General features: G+C 50.9%; 1 protein-coding gene across 3 annotated transcripts in view; it reads left to right on the top strand.

Annotated features, from left to right (window-relative positions):
- The window catches only part of ZFAT (zinc finger and AT-hook domain containing), a 137075-nt gene that overhangs the window by 93138 nt on the left and 26833 nt on the right, over window positions 1–17104 (top strand). For all 3 annotated transcript variants that reach the window (XM_031439670.2, XM_064476817.1, XM_064476818.1), the window contains exons 11-12: window positions 4358–4446; window positions 14128–14266. In XM_031439670.2, the coding sequence (XP_031295530.1) occupies window positions 4358–4446; window positions 14128–14266 (228 nt within the window). The remainder of the gene's footprint in view (window positions 1–4357; window positions 4447–14127; window positions 14267–17104) is intronic.

Consider the following 17104-nt stretch of genomic DNA (forward strand, 5'->3'; position numbering starts at 1 on the left):
ATCTCTCAAATATTGAGAAAACTGACATATGAAAATATGAATCTGACGCGGTTCGATTCCAATAGGAAATTGTTATCAGATGAGGAATGTCAAAAATGAATCATTAAAGGAGGATGGGGACAGTGACCCTAATGGGACGGTCATGGAAGGGAAACGAGCCCCCGGAGCATAGAAGGGCACCCCAGCCCTGGGAACAGCAAGTGCAAAGGCCGAGAGGTGGCCTGGGTGTACTGCGTCCCCCGGGCTGGGGAGAGAGGGGGTGAGGGTGGTGCCTGAACGCAGGGAGGTGACGGGGAGCCACGCCTTGGAGGCGCCTGCCAGCCGTTGTAAGGTGGTGGAGGTGTGCGCTGGGTGGCGACAAGGCCGGAGCGGCTGCCGGGGGGCAGGGTGATGAGGTTGGCCTTCTACAGCCTCTTTGATATTGTAAGTTACTTACATGTTAGCATTTCCCCTTCTTTTTGTGTTCTTTCTATTTAAGGAGTATTATCTCAGGCTCGCTTAATTAGACCTATTCCTTGGATTGTCCCCGAGGATGTCAGGGAGGTCACAGTGATAGGATCTGAGGGGCGCTGCTGCCATGGCTGTGGTGAAGGGTCCACTGCCAGGTCACCTGCACGTACCCCAGCCTCCTCTCTTGGGGGCTACTTTTCGGATGCTTGTCACCTAGTGTCTGAGACCATCCTTGCCGCAGGCGGGGGCTACCTCCCCATTTTTCTAGCGGGGCCGCTGAGCAGTGGAGAAGAGCCACAGGCCCCACAGGGTGGGCTGGACAGAGCCTGAGGGAGAACGCCCCTCCCCCGCCTCCCGTGCTTCTTGGGGCCTCCGTCCTGTGCGACAGACAAGCCTCCGTGTGTGTGTGGCTCAGATGCGCCCTTGCTGTTGTAAATTCTTTGTTCTCTTTAGGGAAACTGTGTCATGCCCTCACTAGCTGGGAGGACTCTCATGTAGTGGCTGTGAACAGGGGCTTTGGGTCTGCATCCAGGCTCTGCCACCGGCCACTTCATAACCTGGCAAGACGCTCGGCTTCCTGTCCCTCGTTCCTCATGCTTAAGGGGGTAACACTGCCCCTCCCCAGGCTCTGGGCGTCATGGGCATCCCGGATCCTAGCACAGCTGCTGACGGCCAGCGGTTCAGGAAGGAGAGCTAGCGGGCATTTGTGTGAAAATGAAGTAAGTTATTTTAAAAATCCACCTCTTTTTTCCTTTGTCCTCATTCCTTTCTTTTCCTGGGCTGCTCTGGAGCTCACACCTATACCGCCTTTTGATGTTCCGTCCCAGCCCTTTGAGGTCACTGTAACCTTGGGTAAATTCTGCGTTTTCTAGCCAAGCCTCCCTGTAATTCTCAGGAGTATCTTGATAGAAAACAGTCTGATGGTCTCAAATCGCTGCTTTTTTATGATGAGTCATGCATCTCTCTTGCATTATTTTAATTAGGCAGCGAAAGATTATGACAAGCGCTCTCCCAGGCCTGTGTGGCGGGGGCTGTGAGTGGCTGCTGAAAACACTTGTAATATTTATTGCCCGGGCACTGACCCTGCGTCAGGGAGGGCTGTTAGGAGCTGCCTTCTTTCCCTGTCTCCGGCAGAGCCCTGGGATCATATCCATAAAAGGCTGACTCTGGATCTCAAACGAGAGGATTCCATTTATTCATTTCAGGCGCTAATCATTTTCAGCACTTAACCTCTAACTCTTTGATCCAAGTGTGTTGGTAGTGAGTGAAAATATTTATCAAGCTGGAGAGTGGTTTTATCATCTTTCCTTCCCTGCACTGTGGCGGCGGGGAACCCAGACAGTGTGTGGCTCAGACTGCCTGGCCCAGTAGTGATTTATTTGGGCGAGTCACAAACCAGTGGAGAAGTCGGGGTGGCCAAGATGACTTAGAAGATGTGTAGATAAATGGCCTTCTGTTTGTAAGATGATACTGTGGTTGAGAGAAGGTGTTAACTGCTCTCTAATTATGACTTAGCTGCCTTACACATGGAAGAGTTTTCCCCATACTTCGGATGCAGACTTAGTAGCATCTAGAATTTGGGGGTCATTCGCCTGGCGTGAGAGATGCCATCGCAGTATTAACATGTCTGTATTATTGTTTCCCTTCTGCTGCTGCTGTTGAAAGTGTTATTCACATAAGCTGTGCAAAATTTCCTTTTTGTTTCTTGCCCAGTTCAGTTTCGTCAGATGCACAGCATATGTTCAGCATGTGCCGTGCACTCGGGCACTAGGAGTGTCAAGACGAGTAAGCCCTGGTTCCTGCCCGTGGGCAGCCAGGGCCCAGACAGAGGGCCTGGAGAGGGTGTGTAGGGGCCGCAGGGGGCTGGCTCTGAGCCCGGTTATGCCAGAGATGTTGTTCAACTTGAGTTTTGAGTTAAAGTGAAGAATGACCAGATGCCAAGAGATGGTGCATCCCAGTCATGGAAAATATTAGCAGAGGCTCAAGGCTCTAAGGCTGCAAAGTCAAAACTGGAAGTCAGAGAGAGGAGTCGGAAGGGGAGAGTTAGTTCTGCTTCTGGGCTCTTCTGTGCCATGCTCTGGAACTTCAGCTTTGCTCTGTGGCTGGAGTCGCTGGTGGGTTATGCAGGGAGGGCTGTGGGCAGGTTTATGTGTTAGACTGTGGATGGAGGTTGGGGCATCAGGATGGACGGATGGATGACGGATAGGGTGGGTGACAGATGGATGGGAGGGTTACTTGAAGGCAAGGAAATCAGTTCAAATGGCTTTTGCCATTCTCCAGAAAAGAGATGAGAAAGGCCTAAACCAGTGTGGAGACTCTAGTATCAGAGAAATAGAGAAATATTAGGGGTTGAAATCAGGTGCTGAAAAAATGAGGTGAGTGAAGTTAGGGTCATGGAGATGTTGAGGGAGGCTGCTAGGTCTCGGACTTGGGCGATCAGGTGGGTGATGAACTAGGAAGGCTGGAGGCGGAACCCATTTGATGGGTAAGATAATGAGTCCAAATTAGGACATTTGTGACAGCTGAGCAACAGTCCAAGCAGATCGTTGAACACTCGAATCTCAGGTCCAGAGAAGGGTAGAAAATGTAAAGGTCTGAGTAGAAGATGTAGACTTTGACATCAAAGGTTTACAGAAGCCCAAGGGGACCACTACCTGCAAGGATGCCTGTCGAGGGATGAGGATGGGAGCGTGGGCTGGACCACCATGGGACATCAGTGAATAAAAATGCAGATGGGAGAGAACGTCTCAAGGGTACTCGGAACAAACAGAGAGGCCAGAGAGGCAGCCGTGGTGTGGGTTTTGAGGAGCAGAGGACTTCCCAAGCATGGCCTGTTAGCAGAGCCACGGGGAGTGGAGTCCCGTAAAATGAGGACTGAAATCCCCCATTGGCTGGGCATCGTGGAGGTCACTGGTTACCTTGGTGAGAGAGGTTCTGGGTGTGCCGGTGTCTTCAGCTAGTTTTCGGTGGGCTCAGGAGCGAATAGGAAGGGGTCTTGGGGGCTGGAAGGGACGTGGGTCATGAAAACATGTAAACAAGTTGTCACCTGGATGTCTGAGAAAGGAAGGGGGGAGAGGTCCCCGGGAAGGAGCGGTGCTTCTGTGGTGCCACATGCAGGGACTGTGGTCCTCGTTCCCAGAGGAGGCTTGGAAGCCATCAGAAGTTACAGGTGAACATGACTGCTGTAAGAAGTAGGTCATAGTATATTTGGTTGCACATTTGTATTATTGCAAATTGAGGTTTTAGTCATGCTAATCAGGGTTCTTCTTTTAAATGTAGCCTGCCCCTTACCTCCATTGATTTAACGCGTGGGCTTGTTTAATCACATTACTGAATGTTTACAAATTGCTAAAACATTAATCCTTTCAAAAGGGCAACGTTTTACATTTCTCTGTCATTTTCTGTTTTAGCATCCTCTCAAATCTGCCTTTTGTGCTCCTCCCAGAGTTGGGAGTTCCAAAACACAGACCTGTTCTCTTGCTGAATGGCATTCTGCAGGTTCTCTTGGCTCTTGGGGTAGCGTGTACATTCCTAGGGAGATGCTGCGGGCCCTTGGTGTCCAGCCCCCCAGCCTCTCCCGGGTCAGCTCTTGAGTCCCCAGACATCACACGTTAGGTCCGGGAAGGAGGACCCAGCTGCTCCCCTTTCCTGCCCACTCTGGCTGGGGTCTGTACCCCTGTGCTCTCACCCCCGTGCACCCCTCTCCGTGGTGCCTTTCCTCTCAGCTGGCACAGCCTGATTCTCTCTTTAGGAGCCGGCTCGGGTGTCACTGCTCATGGGACGCCCCCGGCTGCCCTGTGTCTGTGTGCTTCCTGGGCTCCAGACGGCACGGTGCGGCTTTGTGCCTCATTCACACTCCACTCACACGCGGGGACTGTCAGCTCACTTCCTTCTCCCTTCTTTGCAGGGAAGCAGTTTAAATGCACCGTGTGTGACTACACGGCAGCCCAGAAGCCACAGCTGCTGCGGCACATGGAGCAGCACGCCTCCTTCAAGGTAAGGGGCTCGGCGGGCGAGCGGCCTCCCCGTGGGCGGCACACCGCTTTCAACAGGCAGCCGGGAGAGGCCTTCTGTTGTTCGGGGTCTTCCCTCCCCTCCCGGGCCCTCCGAGCCGGTACCCGTGGAGTCCGGGGCACAGCTCGGCGGACTGCGAGCTCTCTCCCTGTGCAAGTGTAGCGCTTCTCAGTCCTTTGGGAACCGAGTCCGGGAACAGCGTGTAAGATGCAGGCCAGAGAAAAGGCACGCTCTTGCCGTGAAAAACGAGTGATTTAGAGCAAAGAGTCCGTGTGTTAAGGCCGAGTGTGCGCGCTGCCCGCTGGGGACTGCCTCAGGCAAATCCGCGACACGGCAGGCCTGGGGATGCCTGGCTGGCGGGCGGTGCCCGCGGAGCGCCCGCCGCGGCGCCACGTGCAGCAGGGACTCCAGGACCGCGACTCGCCTCATCCTTGTAATAGTGCCAGTTGATGTTCGTTTAATGTGATATCCCCTCGGCCACTGCTCCTGGTGCAGTTATCGACAACAAGAACTCTGGTCCAGTGATTTTGTTTAGTAAAAAATTTTCTGCTCGGCATTTGGCAACTTGACCCTTAAAATCGCTAAGTCCCAGAGCGCGGTAGGACGTGGAAGGGACTGTGGGTCACCACACTCAGAGGGGCATTTATTGAACGTCTGCTGTGTGCCCGCCTTGTGCCAGGAACTTCACAGCCCTCAACTCTGATCTTTGCGTGTAGATATCATTGCCCGGATTTGCCTCGGGGAAGTTAAGTGACCCCAATGAGTCTTTCCTCGACGCCCTTATCCACAGGCTTCTGCTGTCATTATAATAGCGGCCAGCCTGTGCTGTCACCCCTTCTGAGGTGACGAGGACCCTCCCCATTGACAAGCTCATCTGACGCTCAGAGCAGCCTTGGGATGAGGTCACATGATCTCCTCTTGTGGTTAAGAAACCGTGTGGCTCGGAAGGATACGGGCAGATGTGCTTTAGTGGTCCAGGAAGTGAGGGAGCGAGAATCCCAGGCCTGAGCGCCTCTCCCTGCATCTTCTCAGTCACCCGTCGTGGGAGGAAGGGGGCCCCGGGACACTGAGGCTGCTGCACCTGTTGCTTCTGTCGCTGCCTGAACGTCTGCACTAAACATGAGTTCCTTAGGTGAGACCCACGTGTCCCCTCGTGGGAGTGTGAAATGTCTCAGTCGGGGTGTTCCGTGTTTGCACACTTTGTGCATAATTAAAATTAAGAGCTTTATTTCATATTTCATGCCTCAGAGATGCATTTCTTTGGGGGAATCTCAGTTTTCTTAGACTAGTGCAATTACAGTGCCAGAGGACGCAGAGTCAGGGCAGCTGTCACCACAGAGACAAGAAACATAGACCGGGGAGGTTAATTCTGTCCTTGCTGTTCCAGAACTCCAGCTAGACCTCTCGTTCATTCCTCGTTTTCAGGGTGGATCATTTTCCCTTCCTAACCAGACACAGCAGCACAGTCAGTCTCTCTGTCCTGAAATCCTCACTGACTTGTTCCTAAGGTTTTTGGAATCTTTGGTTTGCATGCAGAAGGGTGTTTGGGTGGCAGGGGGCGTTGATGGAGGATGTCCCTCTCACGTGTGGTTCTTGGTTTTCTCCTGCCCTCTACGGTTGCTGTGCACTGCGGGGCCTCAGGAGCCCGAGCTCCGCTGAACCCTGGGTCATGGCGGGTTTCCCACGGGCTCTGTGTGGATTTAGGCATCCCCACTGCTGAGTGGTACCCCAGCTGGGGATGAGATTCAGGCCTGAGTGAGAACCACTGAGTCAGCCCTCGGCTCCTCCCTTCCTCCAGGCTGGGGTGCTTCTCTAGTACACGTGGGCAGAAGTCGTGTTTCTCGGCTGCTGGGGCTGAGGAGACCATGTGAAATTGATTCCTGCCGACCGCCCCCATCCTAACAGTAACTGCCCTCTCCCTTTCCTCCTGTCCACCCCTGCATTAGCTTCCCATTGCTGCTGTAACAAATTATTCCCAGCTTTGTAGCTTAAAACAACACATTTATTATGTTGTAGTTCTGTGGTTAAGAGTTCCAACACGGGTCACACTGAGCTAGCGCCCAGGTGATGGCAGGGCTGTGTTCTTTCTGGAGGCACTAAGAGAAGACCCACTTCCTTGCTCTTCTGGCTCCTATGCGCTGCCCGCATTTCTCGGCTCAGGGCCCTTTCCTCTGTCTCCAGGGCCGGGCGAGCATCCCTTCTCTCTGTTCTTCCCTGACTCTCTTCTTCCAGCTGGCGAGGACCCTAGTGACTACAGTGCACCTTTGGATAACCCAGGATAATGTCCTTGTCTTAAAGTCAGAGGATTAACAACCTTAATTCCTCTTGCAGTCATAATTCCTTTTTGCCGCATAAGGTTCCAGGGACTGGGACGTGGGCATCTCTGAGGACGGCAGTTTCCCACCCTCTGCATCCCCCCACTCTTTTTCCTTCCTCTCACATCTGCGCTGCGGTAGAAGATGTTCATCCATATCACAGAGCGCATCTCCTGTACTCCCTTTCCACGCGAACATTGTCAGGAAATCTAGCCTCACCGTTTTATTGATTCGAGATGAGGCCTCAAGATCTTTGGGCAGCAGACACTACTAATCTTTTGCAATTGGCTTGCTAGAGGAAACCAATTTGTCTTTCTAGATCTAGATATGTAATTTTAATATATAATTTGTGTCAGACAACATGGTAATAAGGGCAAACTCCTGTATTGCCTTTTAAAATTACATGGTGTTATTTATATATTATTTTAAAAATGAAATTAAAATGTGTTCACTGAGTAAGATTTGAAAATGCTTTTTGGTCTTTTTCCTTGGAGAATTTTTGGATATATTTTTAGACATGATTGAGGTCACACTGTAAATGAGCTTTTTTTTTTGGATGGAGATTAAAATTTCAGCTTTATCAGTGATAAAGCTCTCTTGGAGAATGGGGCTTAGATGAGTGGCCAGATGTTCTTCTAAGAATACTGCACTTCTGAGTTAGAGTAACCTTGCGGTCAAAGGCCGGGCAGGGGCACTTACGTACTTTAGGCATTATAAATATTGCCTTTTTTATTTATCATCATTTCATGGGCCTTTTCCCATTTCATGAAACTACATTTATTAACTGCTTTTCATGGTTGCTTAAGGATGAACATCATAGTTTAATGAACTGTCCCCCCCATGACTGGACAGTTTGGTTGTTCCCAGTTCTTGCTGTTGCAAATAACCCTACAGTGGACGTCTTCACACCAAAAGCATTTCCATGTCGTCCTGAAACCTCAGGTCTGTAAAACACTGGGTGAGGCCCATCAAGCCACCGAGGAGTCACAAGTGTTGAAGGTGTTAATGTGCACTCTGAGCAGCTGTAAATCAAGTGTGTTCCCTGGGGTGGAGCTGACACAGTCGACCTTGAAGAAGTGCCAGAGAAGATGCTCAGACAAGAGGAGCTGGGCCGGGGGTCGCTCAGCAGAAGCGGGCTTGTTCCCTGAGCCCAGCTGTTCAGCTCTTTCCTTTCTTACACATAAACCAGCCCCATGCCGCTCTGTTAGGCACGGTGATCAACACGCAGGACTTGCCCGTGGAGTTTTCTCCATCAGCCTCAAAGGAGCCCATGGCTCTGCTGCTGGAAATGTTCTCCATCACGGGGCTGGTGGGTTCAGTGCCAGTCTCCTCGCATGTTAATAATAAAATGTGGCTTTATTTAATTAAAACATATATTGAAATAATGTTAGACTCACAGAAAGTCTCAGAGTCTGGAGGACACGGGCTCTGACTCTGGGGGTGATTAGGAGCCCTTGGAGGGGCACAGACACGTGGGGCTCATTATACTATTTTTTTTCCACTTTTTGATTCTCTGATAACAAGCAGTTCTCAATTTGTTTTGCAAAAATCTAAGTGCTAGGAGGAACACTGGGGATTAAAAAAAGGGAGATAGGGATTCTGTGGCCAGGTGTGTTTGAGAATCTCTGCATGCTACGTCCCTCCACACAAGGCCAGCTGACCTCCCCTGGAACTAAGGAACACATTCTGGAAAACTGCCTGATGCCACCCTCCATCCCCCAGCAGGATCTGACTCGTCTCCGCCAGGTAGACCATGACCTCTGAGCTATGTACCTTACACTGCTGTTGGGTGGACCACTGCAGCTGACAGTACTGGGTACCAGAGGCTCACCAAACAAATTATGCAAAACAAGACCCCCAACTGATTGGCCACTGGCTTCATCTCCCTACTCAGCAGTAAATGCGCCCCTGAGAAACTTTTTTTCCACTCAAAGAAATTCCATCACATCGGATCTCTGAACAACCAAGTCCCATTACCTACACAGGGTCATCCAGCAAGGCTGGTGACCCTTTAGGAATGTTCTGGATGACGCCATGGCCTGGGAGACTGAAATGTTCCATAGATTTACAGATAGCATCCCTGCAGCCTGCTCTGGGAGTCATTTCACCAGAGCCATGTGCAGGCCCTTCCCCCTGTAGCAGGAGAAACACACACTGGTCACGTCAATCGCTGAAGACCCCGTCTGCAGCCCTGGACCAGGAAGTGAGCCATTCAAAAAGAAACATTTGCATATTCATAAGAAAAAGGATGGAGATTATAAAGTATAAGACACATGGTGATGCTGATAAAGGAAACTCCCAAAGAGCATTTGCGTCTGGAACACTGGCCCCCGCCTCCTCCCAGCCTGAGCTCAGAGGTAGATATGAACTCTGCACGTGGAGAGCCAAGGAGGGGCCTGGTAAACTAACCCCCAAAGTGACACACACACACACACACACAGAGCCTACGGGTGCACACACAGTCACAGAGGACAGACAAGGAAAAACGGGGACACAGGGGCAGAAGAGACACCAGAAAGGAGAGGGCCTGCATCCCAAGGGGGTGGGGGCAGGTGGACCTCCCCTGACTCATGTGCCTGAGCTCAGCTTTTAAAGAGATTTGTACCCAAGATTTCAAAGCGATGCTGTCTGTGTGAACGAGAGTATCACCCTTTCTCCTTGTATCACCAGCCACGCACACCCCAGCCGATTCCGCACTGCGTACCGTGCTCTGCCACCTGGGCCTTCAGTCAAAGCCACCCAGCACCTTCTGTGCAGGAGAGAAGAGTCTCATGATTTTTTGACCCTGTCTCAGGATGAGAAGCCTGACAGCGTGGGGCTGGGACTTCCTCCTGGGTGGGCCACCACAGGGACCAAACCAAGCCTGGGGCCACAGATCCAGGGAGCAAAAAGCCGGATCTCCGTGTCATGCACCAAGCACAAAGCCACGTCTGTTGTAAAACACGGCCGGAGACAAATTAAACAATTTAAAGGAATAAATGTTTTAAAACCATGGGGTACCACAAGTTCAGAACAGCTTATTTGAGGCAATTACCTCATCAGAATAAATAACAGTAAATCAATCTATACTAATTGCTTTTCATGCAAGAGCTTAGAAGACTCTTCAGTGTTCTCCAATTATTGATTTTTTTTGTAATCGCTTATGTTGTCAAAATGCAGTATTTCCAGAGATATACTGCACATTATTAGACAGACAGGATTTTAATTTAACATAAGACAATCCAATTCCTCTTTTTTTTTCCCCCAAAGTGCTTTAAAAATCTAAAATACAAGGGAGCTGAAGATGATGTAACAGGTTTTCAGCAGAGACATTTCAGTTCAAAACAATTCCATAAACGACCTCCCTCAGACCCCCTGCCCTCCCCACGGCCCTTACCCCTCCTCACACACATACACGTGCTTGAAGGAAAGATGAAAAACGTCTAATCTCAGACTCTTCACTTTCCTGGAAATGAAGAGCTGAAAAGCAGCACACACACCACCACCAGCAGCCCTCCACTTGACCTCTTACACTCTGCTCCACGGTTCAGTCATTGCCACTGAACTTGGGGAGTGTTCCGGCTACAAGGTTTACACTCAGTCAGCATTTTGCTTAAAGGTTTTGCCTGAGTTTTGATAGCTAAACATCTAGCTGTAGGCTTGTCCAAGCAAAGCAGTGAGGGGAAAAAAGGACAAGGGGGCCAAGATTAATCCACCTACAACTTAGAGCTGCCTGCTGTATGGGAGCCATCAGTAAACGTGAGCGAGAATAGTAACAGTTATGCTACATCCCATCACTTAACCAATACAGTGCAACACCCAGTTGTCGGCATAACAACGGGTCCCCGCCCTGTTTCTGATCCAGTTTCTTTTTTGGTGTCTTGTTTCGCATGCATCCAGGACTATAGCCTGCCTGTATTTTCCTCGTAACTGTTGGCCGGACTCTGGCCTGAAAGCTCTCGGCAGACAGCTTCCCTTTGAGATGCAGCGCCATCTGCTGTCTGCAAGGATCCGCCTCAGGAAGCCCTCGTGCGGCCTAGTCCGCGCTTCATCTTTGCACTTGACACCGGAGTCGCGACTCAGGGGTCACGACTCTCTCGGTCGTCGCTGTGCCCCCCGGGGTGAGGGGACGATGTCTGACTCACAGCGGGAGGTCAGTGATACGTGCTCCGTAAACGGCATCCCAAGGTGTGCGTCTGGCAGTGGGTGTAGGGACGTCACCCACGCTCTCCTCTGCCTCCGTCTCCCGCCCTGCGGCGACAGCCCCGGCAGAACTCCCTGCTGCAACTCAGCGCCGTCTCACAAATTCAAACTTGTTTCACTCAAAGGGCCCAGATGCGGCTCAGCGACACCGTTTTAGGAGAGAGAGTCCCAAGTAGAAGTTAGGTGACTGATTTCATGTAAAAGGTGATGCCGAGTACAAGGGAATTTATCTTCCTAAACCCCCGGAGCTGTTCGGCAGTGCAAGGGCTGGAGCTTTGACCTCCCTGCATCTGACGGAGGCTGAGACCACAGGCTTTCGGAGGCGCAGAAGACCGGCTTGTCAGGGAGGGAAGGTCAGTCCAAGTCAGTCTTTGAAAGCATCCCTTCCAACTTTAAGAGTGGAAGGTTTTCACAGACATCAGTAGCTTGGAAACTGATTTCTCACTTGGGCTCCCCTGTACATTTTTTGGCCTCTCCACTTAGATTTTGGCAATTTTTCTTCTCATTAGCAATTCTACCAAGGAGCAGGTGAGGGGAATAAAAAGTATTGAAACTCTCATGAGGCAATTTATCTGCTTTGCTACAAGGATGAAATTGGCTCTCGAGCCCGAGGTTAGGTCTGTAGGACCATTTCTCATTTTAATTGCCCGTTGCTGCGTCTGTGCCCGCCGACCTCCCCGCCCTGGCAGTGGAGCAGTTTTGGTTCTTTTTGATTTCTGTGCCAGCACTAACGGTCCAAAGATAGTGTCATAGTATGTGCTTCTTTAGGGAGGAAAGCACTTAAAAATGTTTTAATTTTTATTTTAACTTTGCAGATACTCATATATTGGCATTTTAGACCTCTTGTTCTCTCTCAGTAGATTGGTGAGAAGCCTGGGTAATTTTTGCCTTTGTTTTGGGTCCTTTTATTTAACAAACCCTCTCAGGCCAAACCGCGGGGTTCTGTCACACACAGGACCGAAAGTGGCACATGCAGTATAGCCCGGGGCATCTGGTGACCGCAGTGTGGCCACGACGGAGAGGGCGTCCCTGGGGAAGGGTTCAGAGCAGGTTGGCTCGCCAATTAGCTCCCAGATCCCTGAGACCTGCCCCCCTGGGAGTAACAGCACTTCCGTCACGGGCCAGGTCAGCACTTTCTGTGCGCTGGAGTCACAGGCGGAGAGGAGCAGGGGTGAGCTCTGGACACATGTCCGGGAATGCTGGGGCAGCCCAGTCACCGGCTGAGCAGTGAGAAAGGAGAAGTCTAGGGCGATGCTCAGGCTCCTGTCTGCGAGTGACTGGCTGATTCTGCAGAAAGAGGGTGAGCCTGAAATTGTGTGTATTTTGAGGTACTTACAGAGCATCCTTGTAGAGACACCTGGAAGATGGTGGAAAATTCCTGTCTGTGGTTTGGGAGCCATCCCAACGGCCTGTGTATGTATCAACATGAAAAATGATCGTTGGGACCACGCGGAAGAACAAAAGAGGCCCAAGGGCAGGACCTTGGAGAAAGCTGGCCTTTCACACCGGGCCTGGCAAATAGGTGGAGTCAAGAAACCAAGGAAGTTCACAGCAATGTCACCATGTTGCAGATGTCACAAGGGAGGTGGCGCCAGCTAAAGGGGGCGGAGAAGAGTGGGGGTGAGGTCTGCGAAGAGGTGCTGGCTGCGCCTGCAGGAGGGGTTCACCTGGGAGACCCAGGAGGCCTAAGGAAGGGGGTGACGTTGAGGGGGCAGTGAGAGGGTGGGGTGGGCAGGGGCTATGAGCCAAGAGTGTAGTGACTTGGACAAGGACCAAGTAGATGGCTTTTCTCTTCATTTTCTTCCCTCACTCCATTCCCTGCTGCACTCTGCAATGGGGAGACTTCGACACATCTGCAGACTTGGAGAAACCATTGAAAGAGAGGCTGATTAAGGTGTCACAGGAGAGAGGAAGTCCCCCAGGTGGTGCGTTCACCTTCAGAGATGCTCTGTCTGGCCCGGCTCTTCTGGGTGATAGTGGAGGAAGATTGATGGGCTGGACAGCTGAGGAGGCCAGGTGGCTCTGAGGTCTTACTAGACACAGTGGTGCCTTAGCTCCCACAGACATGGAAGAGTTGTGTAGAGCTGCTGATAAAGACAGTGAATGCTTTCTATGGTATTTTAGATATCAGTTTATGTTACAGCACTGAATGCTCACAGCAGCCTTCCGAGGTAGAGGTTTTACCCACTTTGTATCGAGAAGTTCAGTGCTTAGGAGTTTCCCCGCTTGTCTGAGGTTCATTGTCCTCGGCTGAACTTGCCCCGTCTGAACGCCCTGTGCCATTCTGAAGGCTGCTGCCTTGTAGGCGGCTCCATGCTCTTCGATCTCGCTTGTGTTACCCGAATTCAGGATGGGGATTTCTGTAGCACTGTGCCCTCCAGCTGTGTAGCACGCAGCTCAGAGGGACACTTTGCTATTGACCTGCCCAGGAGTGGGGGCACAGGTATGATGGCGACCCAGGTGTCCATCCATCACCTGGCCGATGGACAGGTCTCACTAGGCTCCCCAGGAGGCCCGGGGAGGCCCCCTTCCCCTCACCGCTCTTTGGGCATCCCCCGAAGCAGTGACAAGGTGGCAGACAAGGCTGCAGACGTTGGTGCCCTTATCCTGAAAGCGCCTGTCTAGCCCGGGCGGGGGTCGGACACAGCTTCATCAGGCAGGTGTCTCTGACGGTGGGCGGCGATGGGGGTGTGCAGGTGCAGGTGAAGACTGTGGAGGAAACCGTTTAGTTAAGGAAGCAAATACATCAGGGAATTAATGGTGAGGGGGACTTGCTTGAATGACATTCATTTAAAAAAAGAAAAGAAGAGTTGTGTTGCCTTTTTGTTATTTTCTTCTTGAACAAGAACTGTAAATTCTAGGGTGGACCAAAAAAGAAAAGAACTGAAAGCAGCTTCATTTAGCAGAGCCCTCTCCTGCTCTGGAGACACCTTGCCCGGTCACATGGGTGGTCCCTGCAGAGGCAGGACTCAGCCTCCCCAGGTTGGCTTGTTTTCCTGGAACATATCCCAAGGGAACGGCCTGCTTCTCACGGGCGTTCCAGGGACCAGACACTCACAGGGGGCAGAGTCGTGGAGGAGGACACCGGGGGGCGGGCCCCTTCCTTTCTCTGGGGCTTGATCGCATCAGGGCTGGCCCTCCCTGACCCTCCTCCTTGTCCCTACAGCCCTTCCGCTGCGCCCACTGCCACTACTCCTGCAACATCTCAGGCTCCCTGAAGCGGCACTACAACCGGAAGCACCCCAGTGAGGAGTACACCAACGTGGGCACCGGGGAGCTGGCGGCCGACGCGCTCATCCAGCAAGGTAGGTGCCCGAGCGCCCAGGGCCCTCTCCTGCCACCGGCCCCGCAGAGAGGAACTGGGACATCCTGCAGAGCAACCCTCATCCCTGATGGTTCAGTTTTGTTAATCCTTCACCCTCATTACTGTCCTCCTCCTTCTCATTATTGGTACCCACGAGGGTCTAGGGAACTGATCCCCCTCAGTATCTGTGGGGGATCAGTTCCCTAGACCCTCGTGGGTACCGAAACCCGAGAATGCTCAAGTCCCTGATGTAGAATGGCAGCGCACAGTGGGCCTCCGTGTTTACGGGCCCACATCAGATGCAGAGCCTGGGGATGTGAAGGGCCGACGTTATCTGTTCTTGGTCCAGGCATACATTTTGTGTAAATGAAAGTTCACGGCTTGCTTTCCTTACTTAACACGATTAACGTGAATGTTTGTCTTCCGCTGGTACCCTGTCTTCCTGGTTGTCCTAAGGGCTTTCCGCAACACAGCACCTAGTGGAAGCCCCTGACTTTATTTAGCCGTGTTTCTGCACTGGGCCGTTGTAGGGTTTCCAGATTTTTCTTTCATTGCAGTTTTAAATAATGCTATGCTAAACACACTTAGGGGTGGAATTCTTTAGATCATCCAAAAATATTTATTGAGTGTTCAGATTACGTATTCATCCTGAAAAGGAAAAGCTATTTAGAACATTTAATCTAAAGAGAATGGATGGAAACCTCTAATAGTATTGAAGAGTTTGGGGTTTTTTCTTGCTTCTTTTTTCAATAAATAATCACATATTCCCAGTTGAGAGGGTTTAGCTCATGTGCTGTTACCACACAGAGGAGCGCTGCTGTATTTATATCTGTGCTGCAGTAATTCAGCTGAAAAACGACCGCAGCGTGCAGTGTGTCAGTTGCTGCTCTTTCCTGAGTCCTGTGACTCTTTGAAGCTGAGGACCGTTTTAGAAATCTGCACCCAGTAAACAGAGACGTAGGGCTGTAAACTCGGCTGCAGCCGGGGACGCTCGGAGTTCTCCGTTGCAGCGTGACGCTCTGCTTGCTGTTATCGCCAGGAAGTGCATTTTCGTGTAAAGCAAGTGAAGGGACTGTATCCTTCAGCACTTTCCGTGACAGACATGCTGCTGCGCGGAGACAGATGAGCAGCACGAGACTCGGGGTACTTACGAGCCATCCGTCCGGGGTAGTGGAGCGTGTGCCTGGTGTTTGCTTAGTGGCGATTCCCCGGAGCTGGGGCAGGATGGTGCATTGAGGGGCCCTGGCTCTTCAGCGCTGCCATTCAGGTGAGTTCCCGAACCTGTCCACCTGAGCCCCTTCACCTGGAACGGCCGTCACGTGATAGCGGAGGGGTTAACTGAGAACACAGGAGTGTCTGGCTCCCAGGACAGCTTCATTCCTTTCTTTTTGTTTTTGTTTCTTGTTTTTTGTTTTCTGAAAATATGTTAAGACTTCTAGAGCCATGGCATCATTTCTGACCACCCGCCTGTCCGGGAATCCCAGAGGAGAGAACTGGTTGCTTAGAGTCTCAGTAAACAGTTGGAGTAGCGGGCTAGAGATTCAACATCCTTCACGCTCTTGGGTTGGATTGGCAGGAAAGAGACATTTACTGTGGCTGTTGGGACAGGCGTGGGGGTCTGATTGATGACAGTGTCATAGCTCTGAGCTTCCAAACTTTCATCACTGCCCGGCAGAAAATGCTGAGGCCAAGTGACCGCATGCCGTAAGTTTTTGCTTAACTTTCTGACTGTGTAACCAGTTGGCACTCCCTGATGGTCTGGGTTTTATTTCTAATCTTTGCAGGTATATTTTTGACCTTCTTTCATATATGTATGTGTGTATGTGTGTGTGTACTTTTTTCCTATGCCCCCTTCAAGAGACATATTGTGGAAGGAAATAGCTAAATGTCTCTTGGTTCTTAGACACTGTGCCACGGTTTTGGCAGGAGAACAGGCTCTGAAACCAGAGAGCTGGCTGAGTGTGAGTGCAGCTCAGAGACCTCAGGAGCACACAGCTCACGCTGTTCTGATGTCTGGGCAGGAAGGAGATGGGGAGAAAGTGGGGCTGGATAAAATGACTGTGTTTGGAAAGGCTGTCATTTGGTACCACTGGAAGTTTTCACTTTCTTTTAATTTCAAGTAATTCTCTTCATCCCCTCTTGCTTTTTTTTTTTTTTTTTCCTCCCCTCTTTTGCTCACTCTTCAAAAAGTATCTTCATGGGACTTTATAATTTCTTGTTTCAAGATAGAGGAATATGTGTTAAAATGACAATAAAAAACCATAAATAAAATGTAGTTTTCTCAAAGTGCGAATGTCAACCAAGTCCAGGCCGTATTTCACTTGATACAATCAAGTTACTCTGCATCTACTTTCTTCTGATAATTAAGCTGCCTTTGGTCCAGTTATCCTTTAGTGCCTTCGTTCATATTTCATTGCCACTGTAATAAGTGACCATGAACTTGGTAGTGGTTTAGAACAGCACAGATTGAAACACAGATTGATTTTCGTACTGTTCTGAAGGTCGGGAGTCCAAGATGGGCTAAAGTCAAGTTTGCTAACATATCTGTCTTCCTTCTGGAGCCTCCAGGGGAAGAGAACCCATTTGGGGTTTTTGGGGTTTTTTTGTTTGTTTGTTTGTTTGTTTTTGGCATTTTCCAGCTTCTGGAGGCACCTACGATCCTTGGCTCGTGCCCCTGCTCCTTCAAAGCCAGCAGTCTGTGTCAGGTCACATCACTGTCATCTGCTCTCCTGCCCTCTTCTCATAAGGACCCGTGTTATGATATTAGACCCATCCAGACAGTCCAGAATGATCTCTCCACCTCCAGATTCTCAGCTGAATCATAACCTGTGACGTCCCT

The sequence above is a fragment of the Camelus dromedarius genome, chromosome 20 (genome assembly GCF_036321535.1).
Source record: "Camelus dromedarius isolate mCamDro1 chromosome 20, mCamDro1.pat, whole genome shotgun sequence".
Taxonomy (NCBI): Eukaryota; Metazoa; Chordata; class Mammalia; order Artiodactyla; family Camelidae; genus Camelus; species Camelus dromedarius.